The sequence below is a fragment of the Lemur catta genome, chromosome 6 (genome assembly GCF_020740605.2).
Source record: "Lemur catta isolate mLemCat1 chromosome 6, mLemCat1.pri, whole genome shotgun sequence".
In the NCBI taxonomy this organism is placed as follows: domain Eukaryota; kingdom Metazoa; phylum Chordata; class Mammalia; order Primates; family Lemuridae; genus Lemur; species Lemur catta.
In genome coordinates, this window is record NC_059133.1 from 77,721,698 (window position 1) to 77,742,321 (window position 20,624).

Sequence of the window (20,624 nt, forward strand, 5' to 3'; positions counted from 1 at the left end):
CTCTCTGGCACATCTTGCAATAAAGCTGTCTTTTCTCAAAGATGGTGCCATGGTATTGGCTTCTGTGAGCACCAGACAGTGAGCCCATTGCTCTGTCAGAGTAGGCCACTGGGTATGGCAGATAAATACGAGAAAGGATCTGTCCTCAAGAATCTCATAGTCCAATGAAGTGACATGTGTGCAAACAAATAATTAAAATAAAGAAAATCGATTTTAATAAGGGAGATGGACAAAGTGCAGTATGTGGACAAAGTGCACAATTCTGTCTGAGGGAGTCAGCAGCAACTTCACAGCAAAGACTTCAGTTGAGATTTACAAAAATCAGAGTTTGCCAGGGTCAACCAGAAGGGCACTTGAGCAAAGTCGTGAGCAAAGCTGGACTAGGAAAAGCAGCAATTCTGGAGCTTTTGTGTAAAGGTGGGGAGGGGACCAACCCAGCTAGCAGGCAACATCAAATCAGAAAGAATGTTATATACTCAAGTCAAAGGATTAAATGTTTCCCCCCAGGTATATAAGAAATTGCAAGATTGGTTGTCTTTGAGGGTGGACTCGCCAAAGGGGGCAAGGGATGAGAGAAAGAGATTGGCAAACTTTGAACAACTAGGCACATGTTCTTTACTATTCAAAAAGTACATTTAAAACGTTCTGCTGAAGTTGATGGGGATCCACTGTATAATTCTGAGCAGGGTTGTGCCGAGGTTCTATCAACATGCAGGAAAGTTACTCTGGCGACAGTGGGGAGTGAGGTGGGCAGGAGTCCGGAGGCGGGAAGACAGGGATGAGGGGATGGCAATCCAATCTGATCCACGACCTGTTTCTTTCCTCCTCCTCCTCCTCCTTGACGTCCCCACATAAATGACACACGGTATCCCAGCACTCACAGCACTAATTCGGGGGTAACGTGCGGTCACCTGCTTGCCACCCTGGCGCTCCCCGGGAGTCAGCGCTGAGTGAGGCCCGGGGCTGGGCGCGGGGTCTCAGTCTCGGTGCGGGGAGGGACTCCACCGTCTGGGGGCGGTCTGGGGGAAGCGGAGCCTCGGAGTCTTCCTGCTGATGCAATCTGCCCGGAGCCGGCACCTCCGCTACCCCGGGCGCCACGTGCGGCCGCCGCCCCCGGCCCCTTCGGCCTCCGCGCCTCCCCCGCCCACCCGCGCCGCTCCCGGGGCTGGCACCCGGGGACGGAGTTGCCCTCCCCTGGGCTCGCGCCAGCTTCCCCCACGGCCAGCAGAACAATGAAGGTAACTGCTTATGCTTTTGTCTCTATTTTGCAAAAATGCGCGTATGACTCGAGCCAGCGACTTCTCAGAGGGAAGCACGGTCGGCAGGAAGGGGCAGAAGGAGGGACCACCACGGTTTGTTCCCCGCGATCGATCGTTCGTGACACCTTCTTTATCCATCACACTGGGCCGGGACCCTCCCTGCGGTTCGGCCGGCGGCGGCGCCTCCGCTCGCAGGACTTGCCTCCCCGGGCTTTGTCGCGGCCGCCTTTGGGAGCGGGGACAAAAGGCTGCTCGCAGCTCCCTCCCCTGCGTGTTTTGAGGTTTGGAAAGGGAGAGGAGGCTTTTCTCCCTTTCTCAGACGCGCTGGAGGTGGGGGGGGGGGTTGAAGGGTCTGGGGGTGTCGCCGGCTGGGAGCGGGGCTCCGGGCGGGGTGTGTGCTGCAGGAGGGAGCGGCAGGAATAGCGGACCCGGGTGGCGGAGAGGAGAGAAAACCGCACTTGGCTGGTGAAAGCCAGAGGCTCATCTTACTTTGTTTCTCGTGGAAATTAAAGCCTCTTAGAATTACACATCAGATACGCCCAAGGGCATTCATTTCTTAAACCTGAGAGCACCGTAGTGGCTCGCATTCTTATGCTGATCAAGGGTAATTAGCCCAGCTGCCTGTTACTCCGGGAGTTTTGGGGTGTAGAGGTGTACACCGTTGTGTTTTGTTTTCCTGGCCTCATACACTGGAAAACTGCAGTGACATTAAAACGTGAAGAGCAGCTTTTTCCAAGGAACGTGAAGGACGAGCAGGTCCTCCTGCCAGCTAACATCTTGGAACGAAGATATTCCCATGATGCAGCCTGAGCTTTGGGGAGAAATGCAGCCACGTTTCAAAGTTCCCCAGGAGGGAGGTGGAGTGTGGGCTTCTCAGCTGCCTCGATCCACAACCAGCCCAGACCTCCGTTTCCTTTAGAAGAAATAATATGTAAATGGCGTCTTCTTTATAAAATGAAAATTTCCACTGCATGTAAACAGGAACTGAGTGGAAACCATGTGTTTTGTATTAGAGATCATGCAAACGCACCATGGTGAAACCTTTAGCAACCTTTCTTCTACAGTTTGATGTTCTATTTCTGGCTTGCTCATGTCTGTTTAATTTTAGATGAAAAAGACACTTTGGTTGAGTATAGCTTTAGTGAGTAAAAGGAGGAAATTATGAGAATAAACAGTCCAGCTGTTCCCTGCTCCATGTGAAGTTGTGGTTGATTATGCATTTTTGTAGGTTTGTGGGTGTTTTGACATGAGTCCAAAAACCCCTGTCCCTTTTTACAAGGTACTTTTACTATATAACGTGCAGAACTAGAAGATATCTTGAAGTAGTCTTATTTTTGTTTTTTGGTGTTTTCTAAGATGGAGAAAGAAATAATTGTATTCCAGACGTGATCTAAGGCATATGGGAGGTTCCTTTATGTTAGTTTTATTACTTAAAAACTCTTCTACTTATGTTTTATATATGGATTGCTGTCATAATTTTTATTTTTTTAAAAAAACATTGCACATGGCATCCTGATTGCCTTTGTCCTCAGCAAATTCTCCAGACTTGAGTCTTGCTTGGGAGCTTATATTTTAAGCTGGACATACACGGAATGGGTAACTGAATAGCATGTGTATAAAAATGGTAAGAGCATATTATGACTTAATGAGTTAAGGTGGAGATTTAAAAGAGGCACATATCTGAAAGGCATAGAGGCACGAGAACTCAAGGTCTGTGGCATATGGTTAAGTGAAGGAAGGGCGGAGGGCTGTCTGTGTGTGTTGGGGGGAGACGGGAGGCCTGCCGGGAGAGGGGTTTACATTCCACACACAGGATGTGGCCCCTCGGGCTAGGCTCAGAAATGCAAAGTTAAGCCAGCCTAACAAAAGAGTGGCGGTGAGAAAAAAGGAAAAGGAGTGGGGGAGGGGGGACAGGAATTTAGTTTGGACCAACATTTCATTTGGCGAGTTTCAATTATGGGTAACTTCATTTGATTTCAGAACTATAGAGAGAAAGGAAAGACAGTTCCGTAAATTTTCTATTTGTATGCAAGAATGTCTCTTGCTCGTCAGCTCATTAGAACCTGGGAAGGTCTAATTATTTGAAATGTATTTAAAACTTTATTATGAAAGGAAGTTGAAAACAATCATTTGATCATAACAGATATATGGTAAGAATTAAAACTAAATTGTGGTTTCCTTCAGCAGCTGTGCAACTCCCTAAGAAAAGAAAAATAGGTCAGAGCAGTGTGGGCTATGTGAGGTATACAAAATTTATCAGAAAGACAAAAGTATGGGACCTCGGTTGTGTCCCCACACCCAATCCTGGGAGCAGTTATTCAAAGGCATTTCGTTTCCAACCTGCTTCCTCACCCTTTTTCTTTTTGTTCCTGCAATTTGTGATACAAAGAACAATGTATAGCCAATCAATAGCTTATGTTATTTTAATGTAAAATCTTTATAAAAAACTTAGGAAATACCTCTTTTTTTCCTTTGAAACCCCATTTGTTAACTGCTGCTAATCAGAGCAGGGCAACTGGAATCCGAGGGGGCAGTCCTGAAATTTGGCCCAAATAAACTCTCTACTTATAGTAATTTTGCCTCAGTCTTTTCCTTTAGGTTGACATCCCAATTGTATTCATAATTACAGGTTTTGTTCCTTGTCTCTCATATCTAGAAATAAAGCAAGGGAAGTGAACAGCTGCAGAGCTGATAATAGTGCTATTAACCTGAGAGGCTAGGCTTATGAGTAAATTATTTTTGTGCACAAATGAAAGATTGTTTCTAAACTGTGGCCATCCCGAGTGGATTTGTTATATCTTTTGGGGTTTCAGGTTGCTCACTTCTTTGAACTGCTTCCTAATTGGTATAGGAAGTTGGAAAAGAACTTTCTCTACTGCCCTGTAGGCTTGGTAACCACAATTCCTTTAAATAACAGATGCTACTCCAGGGAAACCAGTGGAATGTTCAACCTTACGCTCCAGGGGGTTTAGTTACCAAATGGGAGAGTGAGAATCTGGGACATTCCACGACAGGCATCATTATCGCAGGTATCCTCTACATTCTATGTGATGCTGTCATTCTTTTTGAACACAGGAGGAAACTGTAGCTCATCTGCTCATTTTGCAGTCATCGATAATGGCAGCCTTTGTGTTGTAACGTTATCCTCTTAACAGCTGTCCAAATGCTCTAAACATTTTACATAACATATGGCAAATGTTCCCACTAATGGCCTTTCCTGAGCCTCTGTAGCCCATTTAACTACTGGGCCGAAGCCACTGAAATGGGAATTCTGTGTATGTCAGCTGAGACATAAATGTGAGATGCCACTCAGATTTTTAAAATGTTTCAAAATTAAGCATTTGGGATGCTCTGGTTCATAAATGTAACTTTGCAAATATTTGTGAACAGTTTCGTCATAAGACCTTGTCTGTGATTCACAATGTCAATGGTGAAGGCAAAGCCAAAGCAGGAAGTCAGTCTTTTCTGTGACAGCAGGTTCAAACACCACTTTCCCCTATGCTTATAATCAGTCCTCTTAAATCCACAAAGCTAAATTCTATTACCTCTAGAAACTGAATACTCATATCCTTAAGATAGCTTAGAAATTAGATCAATTTGTTAATAAAGTATAACACATCACATAAAGTTTTTTCTATTGCCATGTTGGTCATGCCTTTTTTGTGGGGAAACCCTATTTTGCAAAACATTTCTCTTGTGCTCAGTGACTAATGGGAAAAAGAAAATCTCAAAAGAGACAGTTGTGCTCCAAAATATAGGAAAATGGTCAAGAAGAATAGAAAAGGGGAAGACAAGAACGAAATAGAGGAAATTATGTTACAACAAGCAATCATTTGAAGTCATACTGAAAAACATATGGTTCTTTGTGAATGAAAAATTGTGAAACTTTGTAAAACCCTGCTGGTTCCATTAAAAAATAGTCTTATATTTAATCTAAAAAGAACCAATTCATATGTGAGTTCTTTATTGTGATGTGTAGATCTGAATATTTGATCAGTTGCATCTACATTCTATCCCTTGTGTGAGAAATGTTTTTACTATTTTGACTGTAGGGGGATATCTGCCTTAGAAAGCCTTACAAAGCCTAGAACATGTTCAAATTCTATCTGACTCCATACAAATCTAGACAGAAGGAGCACCTGTTGGGATGTTCTAGACCAGACATTCCACAGCTGTCTCTTATGTGACTGACCAAGAGACACAGTTGCGATGCAGTTTGGGAATATCCTGGCATGATGTCAATGGTGGATTTGCAAAGGATGATCACTGGGCAGTTGTCCGCATTACAACCCTGCATAAGAGGGTGATTTTGCCAAGTGCATTTTGTTTCATTTTAGCTGATTCAGATACCAAGTTGTTTTGTTTTGACTTTAGGACTAGATGTTAGTTCAGGAATTCGAAATCATAATAAATGTTTCTTTGAACTTTGAAGATAAAAGGTAGAGAGTTAAAAGAGCTACAGCCTGGCACAGTGGCTTATGCCTGTAATTTTAACACTTTGGAAGGCTGAAGTGGGACGATTGCTTGAGGCCAGGAGTTTGAGACAAGCTTGGGCGAGACCCTGGTTCTATAAAAAAATAGCTGGGTATGGTGGCACGTGCCTGTAGTCTCAGCTACTCTGGAGGCTGAGGCAGGAGGATCACTTGAGCCCAGGAGTTTGAGGTTGCAGTGAGCTATGATGATGCCATTGCACTCTAGCCTGGGCAAACACAGCAAGACCCTGTTTCAAAAAAAAAAAAGCTAGAAAGTCTACATGGGGAAGCATAACACATTACTCAGGGATTCCATGTTTTTTGAATTGTTGGTTATTAAAATCAGGAAAATAGAGTCCATACAGCATGGAAGACAGGTAGAAAATACTGAAATGATCTAGTTACTCAGAGCAGCAGAGAGCTATCAGCTCTTGCCTGTACAATCAGCTGTGATGTGAAAGAAAATATATAAGCAGGAGTTTCACAGTGCCCTTTGAATATTGAAAAGCCCCAATCACCTGCCTTTAGTCCAGAGAGTAAGGCAACAAACAGTTTCTTTGTTTTTTAGCCAGCACATGAATTATCAGTTTCTTCTTTCTGTTTTATTTCATAGAGATCTAAGGTGTATAGTCACAGAATACAACTGGATTCGCAGAATCTGCACCCTAATTTCTTTGATCTTAAGCTAGTTTTGAAGTGTGTGGGGGGGATGTTTTCTTAGGCTTACCTTGTAATTTCAGAGCTGAGTGTAGTAGTTTGGTGTGCCTAGCCTTCAGTTAGATAACTTCCTCTACCTGTGGTGCCTGTCAAAGCGGCAGGCGAGATGGCCATGTTCCAACCAGGTGACACTGCCTCAGCCACAGCTGATGGTAGCAAGGGTGTGTGTTTGACCTAAATCCAGCCATCTTTTACTTCTTGTTGTCTTATTCCTCATATTCAGTCAGGTACCACACCCTGTGGATTTTACCTTCTCGAAAACTGTATGTTCTCTCTTTCCCATTGCCCGTGTACCAGTTTATGCTCTTACTACTTCTTGTTCATATTATTCCAGAAGCCTCCCAACTGGTCTGAAGCTTAATGTTCCTTAAGTGTGATTTTGATGATGTCGCTCCCCTACTCAGAATTTATGACTTACCCACTGTCTCCTGAATTTAGCTTTGTGCATGAGACCTTTTCCTAATATATTCTCCTACAACTCTTCTATGTATATGCATTCCTCTTGTCATACTGGAGAATTTGCACCTCCTCAAGATGAGTTCCTGCATTTGTATTTGTTGTTTTCCAACTTCCTCTGTGCCCTTTCTGTACTCTGCACCATTCTTCTCACCCTGCAGCTCACTCCCCAGGCACTGTTTGAGAGCAGTGACTGTGTTTCCACAGTGGAATGAAATGTGGGTGGAACAGAATAGGGTTACGTTTTGAAGTCAGGAAATAAGATACTGATCGATGCTGTAATTCCTCTGCACTCACCTTTTCCTCCACTCTGGTATGAACCTTGCACCGTCCTTGATACTTTACAGATACTAGTTGAGTTAAGTCAAATGCCTATTTTTAGATTTATAAGATCCAGATTAATTGATTCCGTTTTATACTTCTCTGTTTTTGAACAGTACATGCATCTTTCCACGTCTGGATTTCTCTGGAGTCAAAGCTTTGACTCCCAAAAGACAAAAGATTATAAAAACACAGAAAACAGAATTTACATGTCTTCATGCCTATTGCCAAACTCATATGGCTGCTGTTTTCTGGTTGATTTTTTATAGAATGTTGGTAGTGAAGCTGTAATACATTGTAAATAGGTGGTAAGAAAATTCACACAAAAAATGCTACATAGTAATATAAACTGAACACCACAGAAATCGTAATGAGCAAACCCAGCAATGCCAGTCTGTTCAATCACTCTCATTTTCAGATTTAGGCAGTATCTAAAGGGAAACACCCTGGAATTGACTTAGAATATAGAAGAAAGTCATGAGTCTGGGAATGTTAACCAATTCTGATACAGTTTAACATGTTTTTCTTTGTTGCAAACAATGCAGTTTTTAAGCAAACTAATTAATGCATACACTGACAAACAAATCCAACAAAAGAGACACTTAGAGGCAGTGTTCAACGAATCCTAGAATTTTGAAAGAAAAAATCTATTAGGTCATTTGGGGCTTTTACTTCTGCCAAAGAAGGATTGTTCTTTTGAGTTTATTTTTCTAGCTTTCAGTTCGATTTCACTTAACTACATCAAGAAACAGGACTTCTCAAATTCCCTGTAGACAGTTCTGTCACCTACTATTTTCACTTTCAAAAGTCTACTGATAATTAACTTATTTCCCTTTTCTTTTGGTTATACACAGCAACCATTCATGCTTAGCTATGCTGATAGTTTGCTGTGAGTCTTTATGCTTATTTTTTTAAATATCATATAATATTATATATGCTTTCATTACTTGGTTATAAAGCATGATCTTATACCTAAACTGGCATTTTTAAAATTCAATAACATATGAGCAAATACTTTATTAGTAATGCCTGTAGTTCAGTAAATATATAGATATAAGATGTTAGTTAGTAAATATATAGATATAGGATGTTAGTAAATATATAGATACAGGATGTCAATAAGGTTTATGTCCCTTAATAAATGAATGCATGCATCTCTCATTAATGTTGTATCAGCTGGTTAACTGGCACCTTCTCTTCTCTTGACCAATGTTCTTAGAACATTATGTACAGAAACACTACCACTTGATGTTAAAGGACAACACTTCAAAGCTCGAAATGAGGGATCATTTATAACCACAGGAAATTAACTACAGTTTGAGATAGATTTAGTGATTCAACATCATTGTTAATACTTAGTTTAATTAGAAGTGCCTTGTATTTACTTGCACATATGTGAAATGACATATGAATAAGAGTATTTATTGCAGCATTGTTTGTAATAACAAAGGTTGGAAGTCACCCACCTAAGTCATCAGGTGTAAAAAAGAATGAGATTAAAAGAAAAGGGTGGGGAAGAGGGGAAGAACCAGCAAGCTCTCTGCATGTAGGTAAGAGGAAAGTCACCATGAGCCTTTTCACCGTATACATTTATATACTGTTTGATTTTTGACACATGTGAGTTTATTATAATCAAAGTTGAAATTACAAAAGAAAAAGGAAATACCTTGTAGTGAAATGAACTTGACCCTAGAGCCATTATCAAAAAATTCTGAAATACTGGTACCTCAGCAAAGTTTAGTTAAGACCAGGGGTGTATTTTCGGATGATATTTCCAAACTGTTGTATTTAAATATTAAATATAACTAACCAAAAAGTATCTATTAAGAAAGTAAGTTAAATGTAATGTGTACACCAAACTTCACAGTAATGATTATATTAAGAGTATATAGACTCCTCAAATCTATCATTTACATAGTACAATAATGACCAGCAAACAACTGTTGATTTAAGTTTTATTTAATTGAACGTTTATGTAGCTCCTACTAAGGCTATCAGCCTTTGCAGTAGGTAATAAGAGAACAGAAATAATTCAAGCTTTATTCTTACTCTTGAGAAACAGCTTTATTCAGGGAGAGAGACGTATAAAAGCACGCGCAATAAAGCATGTATATTAGTGCTATAATGGAAGCGTGCACAAGGTAGAGTGGTGCACGGAAAAGCCTAGAAAGAGAATTCAGGAAGGGCCTTATTGGGAGGTGACGGTTGAGCAGAGCCATGAAAGACGACCAGATGAACAAGGAAATGAGAGGAAATGAGAGCACTTTTACCCAACCCCAGACTCCTGGACCCAGACTCACTCGCTCCTTCCCTTACCCAGAAGACTGAGGAAAAGCCTGCCAGGCATCCTTCCCGCCCACTGGCAAGTGCAGGGAGGCCTGAGCACCCACCACCCTCCAGGGAGTGAACTGCTGGGACTCACAGCATCCACAGCCCAGTGCCCGGTTTCCTTCACTGTGTCTCTGTGTCCATACTGCCCCCCTCACCTCCGCTCTCTCCATGCCCTGCATTTTCTCTCCTCACTCAACCCGCACTACGACCTCCCACCCACATCTGTCCACACACTCCCCGTCCCCTTCCCTACGTGTTTCCTGCTCCTCCTGGCCTTAGGTGAGGTCATCTCCCTGCCATCCTCTAACGTGGAGGCTGCTCATATTCTCTACCCCTCCCTCACCAGGGCTGCACCCTGCCCAGTGCTGTTTCCACCTGAGACCCCTCGTGTAACACCCCCTCTCTGCTGTTCACACCGTGGGGCTCTGCTCTCTCTTCCTCTGGCCATCACTGGAGGACATCTGGTCCTTCTGCCTCCATTGTCCTCTGCAGATTTTAGCGCCTCCCTCCTCATTCTCTCTTCCCTCCCAAGTGCTCTTTTCTCATATTATTTTAAGGTCCATGTGGATGGCCCATTGCCCTTCCTAACATCTCTGCCCCTTTAATTTCTCGTTTCCATTCACTTGCTGCCTTCCTCATATGCCACCTACACCTATGGCCGTACCCTGGACCTTTGAATCACACACTAAATCCCACCAAGTCGTGTGAGTTATTGTTCGTCTAAGATATATGGTACATCTGTACGCTTCTCTCTATTTTAACTACCATGCGCCCAGTTTAGGTCATGTCTTCTTTTCACTGGGCATATATGTTTCCACTTTGGCTTACTCCCAGCCCCCAGCCCCAATCTGTTTTCCAGAGCAGAGTGATCACATCAGTCACCTGCTTTAAAAACTCCACATCCCCTTCCTGTTATGCTTTGAATAAAACCCAAAGTCCCTACCATGCTCTAGAAGTCCCCGAGGGATCTGATCCTTCTCACCTCTGCAGCCTCATCTTGGTGCTGCTGCTTCTGCCTCCCCGATCCCCCAAACTCTTTTTCTTCAGGGCTCTGCACTTGCCGATGCCTCTGCCCGAAAGGTCTTCTTCCCACCCTCACCCAGCAGCACCCGATCACCGCGCCAGCCTCAGAGGGAGGCAGCCTCCCTGGGAGACACCTCACCAGCCCTGAGGTCCCCAGTCCTTCAGGGCACTCATCTCAACTTACAGTTATTTACTGGGGTGATGATTTGTGTGATTTGGGGAGTGATGTCTGATTCTTCTGCTAGACCGTAGGTTTCTTGAGGGCAGGGAGCAACCATAGGGGGTCCGATGGCTGGCCCGAAATGGGTGGTTGGTGAGTGTGGCAGGCTGCATAATGGCCCCCAAAGACGTCCTCAGCCTAATGCCCAGAAACTTTTGTGGTAAAGGGGATTTTGCAGATGTGATTAAATTACAGATCTTGCGATGGGGAGACTATCCTCAATTATCTGGGTGGGCCAATGTGATCATTAGGGTCTTCATGAGAGGGAGGCAGGAGAGTGGGAATCAGAGGAGGGGATGTCACAGTGGGAGCAGACGGGCATGTGTGTGAGAGTGAAAGAGAGAGAGAGACTGAGATTGAGACTGAGATTGAGATTTAAAGAGCTGCACTGCTTGCTCTGAAGATGAAGGGGCCATGAGCCAGGGAAAGCCAGGTGGCTTCTAGAAGGTAGAAAAGGCAAGGAAAGAGGTTCTCACTCTGTAGCCTCCAGAAGGTTGCAGCCCAGGAGACACATTGACTTAGAACTTCTCCCCTCCAGAAAACTGTAAGATAATAAATTTATGTTGTTTCAAGCCATGAAGTCTGTGGTCATTTATTACAAGAGCAACAGGAAACGAATAGAGATTTTGGTAGCTGGGAATGAGGTGCTGCCGTAACAAACACCTAAAAAATGTGGAAGTGGCTTTGGAATTGAGCGTTGGGGAGTGAATGGAAGAGTTTTGAGGAACAGGAGAGGAAAGCCTCGCTTGCCTTAAAGAGGCTGTTGGTAGAAACAGGCATTTTAAAGGCGCTGCTGGTGAGAACCCGGAAGGAAGTGAGGAGCGTGGGAGAGAAAATGTGTATCATCTTAGAGAATATCTAAATCATCGTGGAGGCTGGGAGGAGTGTGGGTATTCAAAGCACCGTGCTGGTGAGGACTGAGAAGGGAAGGAGGAGCATGTTCAGGGAAATTGGTGGGAGGAGAACCCTTGTTATATGGTGGGATATATAATTGTGTCTTACAGTTAGGTGGAAAGCAGAACTTGTAAGGGATGAACTTGGATCTTTAGCTGAGATTTCCAAGTAAAGTATCAAAGCCTGGTTTCCTCTTGCTGTGTACAGTGAAGTGCCAGAGGAAAGAGATAAATTGAGGAAAGAACTGTAAAGCCAAAAGGAGCCAGTACTTGATGATTTGAGAAATTCTCAGACTACCCAGATTGTGAAAGATGCTAAAGTTAGGAAATTCACTGTCAGGAAAGTGTGGTCTGGAGAGGAAACCAAGGGTAAGTTCCTTGTGGCGTCAGTTAGGAGGCTATCGCTGGGATGCTGGGAAGAGATGGTGGTGACTTGAACTAGTGGTGGTGACAGGGGACGTGGAAAAATATAGAGGAATGAGTTGATTTTGATGGGGCTTTGTATCAGGTCCTTTGATCCTACAAATGGAAGCACATGGTTCCACTCTTATAGAGCTCTCTTCCCTGGCCTCCTGAGCTCTCTGGTCATCTCAGACCCTCTCTGGAATGCTCTGTCTTCTTGTCCACTTGGGAACAAATCATGTTGTTCTGCATGCTTGCACCCCGGATTCCTCTCTGGACGAAAGAGCCAAGAGGAGGGGTCTTTCCCACAGTGCTCTATCAGTGCCTCTTCTGGATGTCCTATAGGCAAGTCACTGGATGCACTTGGTCCATGGATCAATCGCTACCACACCCATTTCACCTTGGGCACAGACCAGGGTGGGCCGTCACATCCTCCAGTCACTGGGCAGCATGCAAGTGTGACTACAGCAGTAACCTAATTAAAGAGAGAGAAAGAGAGAGACTGGGAGAGACAGGAAGAGAGAAAGAGAGAGAATAATGTTACGGAACCATAAAATGACTCAAAGTCTGTAGAGAAGACAGAAATATCTTGGTCAAGAGATCCTAAAACTAGAAGAACCAGAGCAGCTGGTGCCAAAAGATAAACAAGCCTGAGATGTGGCAAGTTGCAGGAGGAATAGCAAAGGAGGAAAAATGTATACCCCCTTCTTTCCTTTGGCCTTGGGATGATTACCTCAGATTATTGTAACACGTTTATTGAACAAATACTGGAAGAGTACCCATCATGTAAGCATCAGACACTGCTCAAAGTCTTGAGGCTACAAGGGTGAAGAGGAGGCCACATTGCTGCTGTCATGCAACTTGCAGGGAAAGGCCACATACATAACCCAGTGCTTAGGAGCACAAACTGGAGCTGGGCTGCAGGTGTGTGGACTCCGGCTTTGCTATTGAGTGACCTCCAGCAAGTTAAAATTTAACTGTGCCTCAGTTTTCTTGTTTATGAAACGGTGGTAATAATAGCAGCCACCTCTCATGAATGGAGCGAGGATTAAATAAAATAACAAATGTGAAACATTTATAGCAGTGCCTGGTCCCTAATAAGTAATGTTAGCTAACATCATTAAATTTACTCTCACACAGTAACACATAAAATACTTTCAATCAGTGTGATGCAGTGTGAAAAAAAATAAAGTGGGATGATGTTATAGTGATAGAGTTGAGGGAAAGCTGGTACTAATTTATACTGGCTGGTCAGAGAAAGCTTCACAGGGAAGGTGAGCTTTGAGCTGACACCTGAGTACCAGTGAAAAATCCATGGAGTGATCTGGAGGTAAGAGTGTCCCATGCATACGGAGCAGGAGATGAGACTCCCTGGAGTATGGTGAGAGAGGACAGGAGCCACTTCATTAAAGGTCCTTAAACCATGGGCAGATGTGGGTTTTATTCTAAGCGCAGTGGAATGTGCCTGGAAGGTTTTGAGCAGCAGGTGGAATTGCATTTCTAAAAGTTAACTGGTGAGTTCAAGTAGCGTACTATGGTTACATTTTTTTTTCCCTTACACAATATTTTGTTTTTGCTGTAGTTAATTACTGCATTATTTTCTTTCATTTGCTTGCTTTACTATGTATTTATTGTGAATTCTTCCCAACTCTCCAATAGTTTCTCAATATAATTTTGCATGGGTCAAACCTATCTGGCCCATCTGTCAGTTCCTTTTTTCCCCTTGGACTCTTTCTGCTACCATCCTTGTTCTCACTTCAGTCTGCGCTGGTTTCTCTCTGGGCCAGCTGCACGACTGTCTAAAACTTCTCCTTGGCATCTTTTATCCTCTTTCCGTGTTGGGTCCCCAGCTTTCTGAATCTCCTGGCTTCCTCTTTCTTAGTTTACTTCCTCGTTTGTGTGGCACACATCCTCCATAGTTTTTAGGTAAAGAGTGCATGAGAGGTAAATGTTTTGATTCCTTGCGTGCGTGAAAATGCTTTTTGTTCTACTATCACTTTAGGTTAATATTTCATTCTGAGTAACATTCTAGGTTAGAATTCTAAATTTTTCATCAGAATTTTAAAGGAATTGCTTTACTGTTTTCTAGTTTCCTGTATCATTAATGAAAGTCCAATGGGCACTCTTATTTCAGGTCCTTTTTACGTGTAACTTATTCTTTGTTGTTTCTCAAAGTATTCAGGATCTCTTTATTGCTACTTTTGTAAACTTATGATGACATGGGTCTTTAGTCATCATTTATCCTAGGAAATTTTCTGGTCCTATATCTTTGATGATTTCTTCTCCTCTCTGCTTTCCTTCTTTTCTTGTTCTTAAACTCCTGGTAGTTTGATGTTAGACCTCCTTGATTGATCCTCTAATTTTTAAATTTTTTTCTCTCCTAGTGTCCAATTTTTTGAGCAGGAAGAAGGCTTCATCAATGTTTTCTTCCAGCCTAAGTCTTGAATTTAAAAATTTTAGTCCTCATGTTTCTAATTGATAAAAGCTTTTAAATTGTTCTGATTAATCCTTTTTGTTTACACACACACACACACACACACACACACACACACACACACACATATATTTAGAGTTGGGGTCTTGCTGTGTCACCTGGGCTAGAGTGCAGTGGCATGATCAGAGCTCACTGCAACCTCAAACTCCTGGGCTCAAGTGATCCTCCTGCCTCAGTCTTCCAAGTAGCTGGGACCACAGGTGCCTGCCACAACACCTGGCTAATTTTTAAATTTTTTTTGTAGAGACAGGGTCTCACTATGTTCTCCAGGGTAATTTCAAACTCCTGGCCCCAAGTGATCCTCCTGCTTCTGCTTCCCAAAGTGCTAGGATTACAGGTGTGAGCCAACAGGCCCAGCCTGACTAATCCTTTTTAAAAACAGCATCATGTTCTTGTTTTGTGGATGAAATATCTTTGTTGTATATCTGTAATAAAAAAAAAACATTTTTTTTGCTCTCTGTATTGCCTCACAAACACCTTTTTTGCTTCTGTTTTGTTTTTGGGAGGATGCTGGGGGAGTCTCTGTCTTTCATGTAGGAGACTTTGCCCAAATATTTGACGATACATCTTGTTACCCGTGGCTATCCATTTATATTGAAGAATGAGGCATTAAGAAACCTATAGGAAGCTCTGTGTGCACACTTGGTGCGTTTGCTGGTTGTTTCAGGGGTGGGGACTTGAGGTCTCACTATTTGGTTATGTAGATTTTCAGTTAATCCCTCTGAAAACAGTGTTCAGAATTCCCCAAGCCTGGATCTTTTGTGCTTTGTTTCTCCCGTGAATAAACCTCTCATTTCCCACTGGAATCAGGAAGAAATAGTCACTGGGTTGTGCTGGGTATGTGTGGAGACCTGGAGGTGTAAGTGAACCTTGTATGAGTGAGACAGGGTGCTAAACAGGACTGTGGGAGGCCCCAGTGCTGAGCGCAGAGGGACAGTACCTCCAAATTCCAAACAGACATGTTTGACACATCTAAAGAACTTTTTAAAGACTGATAAAACTAATTCTGCAACCTTTACCCTACCACTTGTCTCCAATTTATATTTAGGAGAAGGCTGGAGATTGAACAGGAAGGGAAGAAGAGGATTATTTGGAAAAAAATTGTTGGCCAAGCAGGGAGTACTTGGCATTTCTGGAACCTTCTTTACCATGGAAGAGGGGAGGAAGTGATTCTCCATTCCCCCAACGCAATGCTCACCAAAATCTATGTGAGAAGGTTGCTTTGCCTGGAGGGTCTGGAGCCTGAGAGCACCTGACTTGTGCTCTCTGGTGTACAACACTCTCATGGGACAGTCAAGGCTGGTGGGTGCTGCCTGTGATGGGAGCCAAGGGCGTGGGTGCAGTCTGCAATGCCTGAGTTGAGTGGGGCAAACATGCCATGAACTATGTGGACTTTGAGGAAAAGAGTCTTACTGGAAACACCTCAAAAGGACCCTGTCCAGGAAGGCTGCTTGCTGGGGCAAGGAGACCCCAGCTGCCAGAGGCCGTGTAGGGTGTAATGCCAGAGCTGGGGCCGAGGGGTGAGGTAGAGGTGTATCACTGCAGTGGGGAGCTAACTGCAAGGCAGAGGTCTCCATTGGAGGTGGGGACGAGGGGAAGGGGGTTTGTGAAGAATCCATAAATGCCCATGATGCAATACAAAGCAAGAACCTGGGCGTTTGCCATAGAGGAGGTGCCCCAGGGCCAGATCATAATGGTCTCAGAGAAATAATGCCCTTCCCATTTCCTCTCATTCGTGGTGCACATGTGACCTCAGGGAACCTGACAGCAACAGTGGGGAAGTGGAAAGGAAAGTGATGTAGAGGAGAGAAAATGTTCTCTCTGCCTTCTGAAGGTTCGATAATTGAGTTTATGAAATAAACTGACAGACAGATTAACAGGAAAAAAGACATGCAAATTAATTATGTGCATATGCATGGGAGTGCCACAAATATGAGACTCGAAGAAGAGCCAGATGATTGAAATTCTTCCCTGAGCTACAGAAAAGAGTTGGGGCTTGGGGCTTCTAGTGGGGAGGTGGTGACGGGTTATGGGAAGGTAAGGGGAGGAAATGTGTGGTGAACGAAGGTTGTCATGTTATGTATAAAAAGTCTCTCAGGTAATAAAAGCTGTCTCAGAGCAGCCCATCAGAATTGGTAACAGCTTGTGACAAAGTCTATCTGAGCAGGGTGTCGACCTTCAGTCTTGATTCCTGTGCTTACATCTTCCCTGGTTGATGAGATTTCTATGACAAATGTTTTTCCTTTATAGATGGAAACTTGTTTTATAAAAGGACATCTTTTCAGAGTGACTCCTGTATCTGCAGCTTCTCAAAGTAACCAGCTTGAAATATGCCAAAGAAGTACATCTGGTGTCTCCTACAGTCCTGTTTTGGGGTGGTGTGTTCTGAGCCCCAGCAGTGAAAAGACATGAGCCCTATTTCTGTTGGATGTTACCAGCCTGAGCTTGTTGAGGGATGGGGGTGGGGGCTGCTCCGAGAGTGAAGCTTTAAATGTAGTGCGCGGTGAAAGTTTTATTTCAGATTATACTAGTCTTTTCAATACTTGAAAACAAGATTTTCCTGATACTTAAAAATGACTGGAAACACAATAGAACCAATCTGATCATCTCCAGACTGGGAGGGTGGATTTTTAAAGGCAAGTTTGTAGGACAATAGTGAGAGAAAAATAAAACTATTCCTGGTTGTACTTTCCCAGGTTCATGTCATTCAGCAAACGGTTGTACAGATTTTCATCAAACGTCCCTGTCTTCAGCCTCATCTTTTAAACCCCCTGGTGCCTCTATTCTGAGCCTTTCTGAGGTTCTGCAAGATCAATTGGCTTCTCATCAATATCTTTTACTTTGGGCAATGTGGTTTCAGTTCCTTCCAGCCTACAGAGATAGTTACTTCTCCCTTGTCAGCTTTCTACCTTCCAAAATGTGCCAGCGTCACTCATTGTTATTGTCATCTCTGTCGACTAAAGAAAAATATCAAGCTTTTAAAGAATGAAAGCTAGTTTTATCCAGAAGTGCTGTTGAGGACTATAGACTGCCTACAGCCTGGGAGCTGCCTTTAGAGAGGTTCTATCAGGCTGCCCGGACAGTGTCTTAGCCCACAGCTTGTACACAGGTGGTGGAGGTTTAGTATGTGCAAAATCACATCAGACTTGCTCAGAAGTTACATGAAAGCAGGATCACATTAAGGTTTGGGTGAAGAGTACATCTGGTTAGAGATTATAATCACTAACCCGTCAGATGTTATCTTAGGTGTAGGAGAAGGCAAGGACTTGGGATAATTTATCTTTTGAGGAACATAGTGACTCAGGCAAGAGACATGGGGGGCCATGTGCTCTATCCTGTTTTGTCTTCAGAGCATGTTTCTGGAGAGCTGCATGTGGTCACAGAGACAGGGGCTTTGTGAAAGTAGAGCAGAGATGAGCAAACTGGCTTCTTAAGTTTGTTTCTTATGTTTTTTTCACATCTGCCATCCTCCTTTCCCTACAGATTAAACTTTAAAAAATAATGCTGCTTTGGTAAGTTTCTAAAAAGATGTGGGGAGAGGCACATGTGTTCAGCCCACCGTCTTTAATTGAAGTCATTGGTAGATTTTTTTTTTTTTTTTTTTGAGACAGAATCTTGCTCTGTTGCCCAGGCTAGGGTGCCGTGGCGTCAGCCTTGCTCACAGCAACCTCAGACTCCTGGGCTCAAGCGATCCTCCTGCCTCAGCCTCCCGAGTAGCTGGGACTACAGGCATGTGCCACCATGCCTGGCTAATTTTTCTATATATATTTTTAGCTGTCCGTATAATTTCTTTCTATGTTTAGTAGAGACGGGGTCTCGGTCTTGCTCAGGCTGGTCTCGAACTCCTGACCTCGAGCCATCCACCCGCCTCGGCCTCCCAGAGGGCTAGGATTACAGGTGTGCGGCACCATGCCCAGCCAGGAATTTCCAAATCTACTGAATTAGGCAGGATTCTCTAAAAAAACAGAACAGACATATATGGAGAGAGAGAGAGAGATTTATTTTAAGGACTTGGCTCATATGATTGTAGGAGCTGGCAAGTCTGAAATGCACAGGGCAAGTGGGCAGGCTGGAAATCCTGGTAAGAGTTGATGTTGTAGTCCTGGGTTTGAAATTTGCAGGCCAGGCCAGGCAGTGTTTTTATGTTGTAGTCTTGAAGCCACATTACTTCTTCTGGAAGCCTCAGTCTTTTCTTTCTCTTAAGGCCTTCAACTGATTGGATGAGGTGTCCCCACATTATGGAGGTTGATCTGTTTTGCTCAAAGTCTACTGATTTAAATGGTAATCACATCTAAAAAATACTTTCACAGCAACATCTAGACTTGTGTTTGACTAAGCAACTGGGTTCCATACCCTAGCCAAGTTGACACATAAACTTAACCATCACACCTACTGTAGAGATGAAGGAATATTTTAAAAAACACTTGTAGGTCTTTTATCAAGGTTCATCAGTGGTTAACCTTTCTCTATGCTTTATCTTTCTCGCAAGTGCTGCATCATATGAAAACAAATTGTGGTCATGATGATATTTCTCATCTAAGTACTTACTAGAGGACATTCTCCTATATATAGCACACCTAAGACAACTATTAATAATATTAATTAACTAAGATCACCTCATAGCTAGTCCACATATAAAGTTCCCCAGTTGACCTCAAAATGTCATTTGTAGCTTTGTGTTTGGTCTGTTTGTGTACTTATTACGCCTGGTGGTTATATCTCTTTTAATCTAGAACAGTATCTGTCTCTTTTTGCTGCTGTTGTTTTTCATCACAATGTCTGTTTCTAAGATTTCAGTCTTACATTCTGGATTTGTCTAGTTTTTCCTTTCCTTAAGGTAGAGTTTTAGGGCAGTCTTGCCTCTTGGCCCTGTGGCTCCAGATTGAGAACAGTCCGTTACTGAAAGAGTCGTCCATCCTGGGGAACTGTCCATGCATGGTCCATTAATGCTTCTATACTTAAAACATGGTGGGGGAGAGTGAGGACTTTATAATGAAAATTGGTCCTCTCCCTCTGGTCTGCCTTCAAGTCAGCATTCAGTTGTGGGGACTGCAGAATTTCTACCACTCATTACTTGCTTCCTTTTTTCAGGGTCAGGCCCCAGAATGCTGGAATATACTCCCATTAGAGCTCTCTTCTAGTTCCTCCTGCTCAAATCCATTCTGTACATTGTTGGGAGAATGATATCTCATATAACGTTTCAATCAAGTACCTTAAAAAAGGTTTCCCATTGCCCATAGAATAAATTTTTGGTGTGTGATTTCCTTCATGATCCTCGAACTACCTTCCCAAGTTAACTAACTTCCCATTAGTTTCCTTTGTTATATTCCCCCCAACTTCTTATGTCTATATCTCACTTAGTTTTTTCTTCTGCTTCCTGTAAAGAGTTGTATGATGATAATGCGTTGGAACTTAGACCTGGTATAGGATATTTTATTTGATCAGAAATAATTTGTGACCAAGTATCTGGAATCACTGTGACATAAAACATGTATAAGCATATACACACACATACACACACATATACACATGCTCACACTGTTAAAATTTTTTTATGGCAGAAGATAGACTAGTACAGAGAAATGCAATTCTTCACAGTTGAATTGCAACATTTTTCTCCAATAGCTGCATCTATTTTTCTCCAATAGCTGATTATATTATCAGAAAATCATATTTGCTCACATTTTGTAAACTAATCACACTCAAATGAACAAAGTGAATTGCTATTTAAAAGTCATTTCTGGCCGGGCGCAGCGGCTCAGGTCTATCATCCCATAGTCCTAACACTTTTGGAGGCCGCGGCAGGAGCGTCACTTGAGGCCAGGAGTTTGAGACCAGCCTGGGCAATATCGAGACCCCCATCTTTACAAAAAAAAAATAGAAAAATTAGCCGGGCATGGTGGCATGCACCTGTAGTCCCAGCTACTCAGGAGGCTGAGGCAGGAGGATCACATGAGCCCACAGGAGTTTGAAGTTGCAGTGAGCTATGATGAGGCCACTGCACTCTAGCCCCGGCATCAGAACGAGACTCTGTCT

The 20,624-nt window shown here is 43.2% G+C and overlaps 1 protein-coding gene across 1 annotated transcript in view; it reads left to right on the forward strand.

The window, feature by feature from the left end:
* The first annotated feature begins 1,220 nt into the window (after nucleotides 1-1,220).
* Nucleotides 1,221-20,624, forward strand: part of BCAT1 (branched chain amino acid transaminase 1) — a 101,302-nt gene continuing 81,898 nt past the window's right edge. The window contains exon 1 of the mRNA XM_045554201.1: nucleotides 1,221-1,238. Within this exon, the coding sequence (XP_045410157.1) occupies nucleotides 1,233-1,238 (6 nt within the window). The 5' untranslated portion in view covers nucleotides 1,221-1,232. The remainder of the gene's footprint in view (nucleotides 1,239-20,624) is intronic.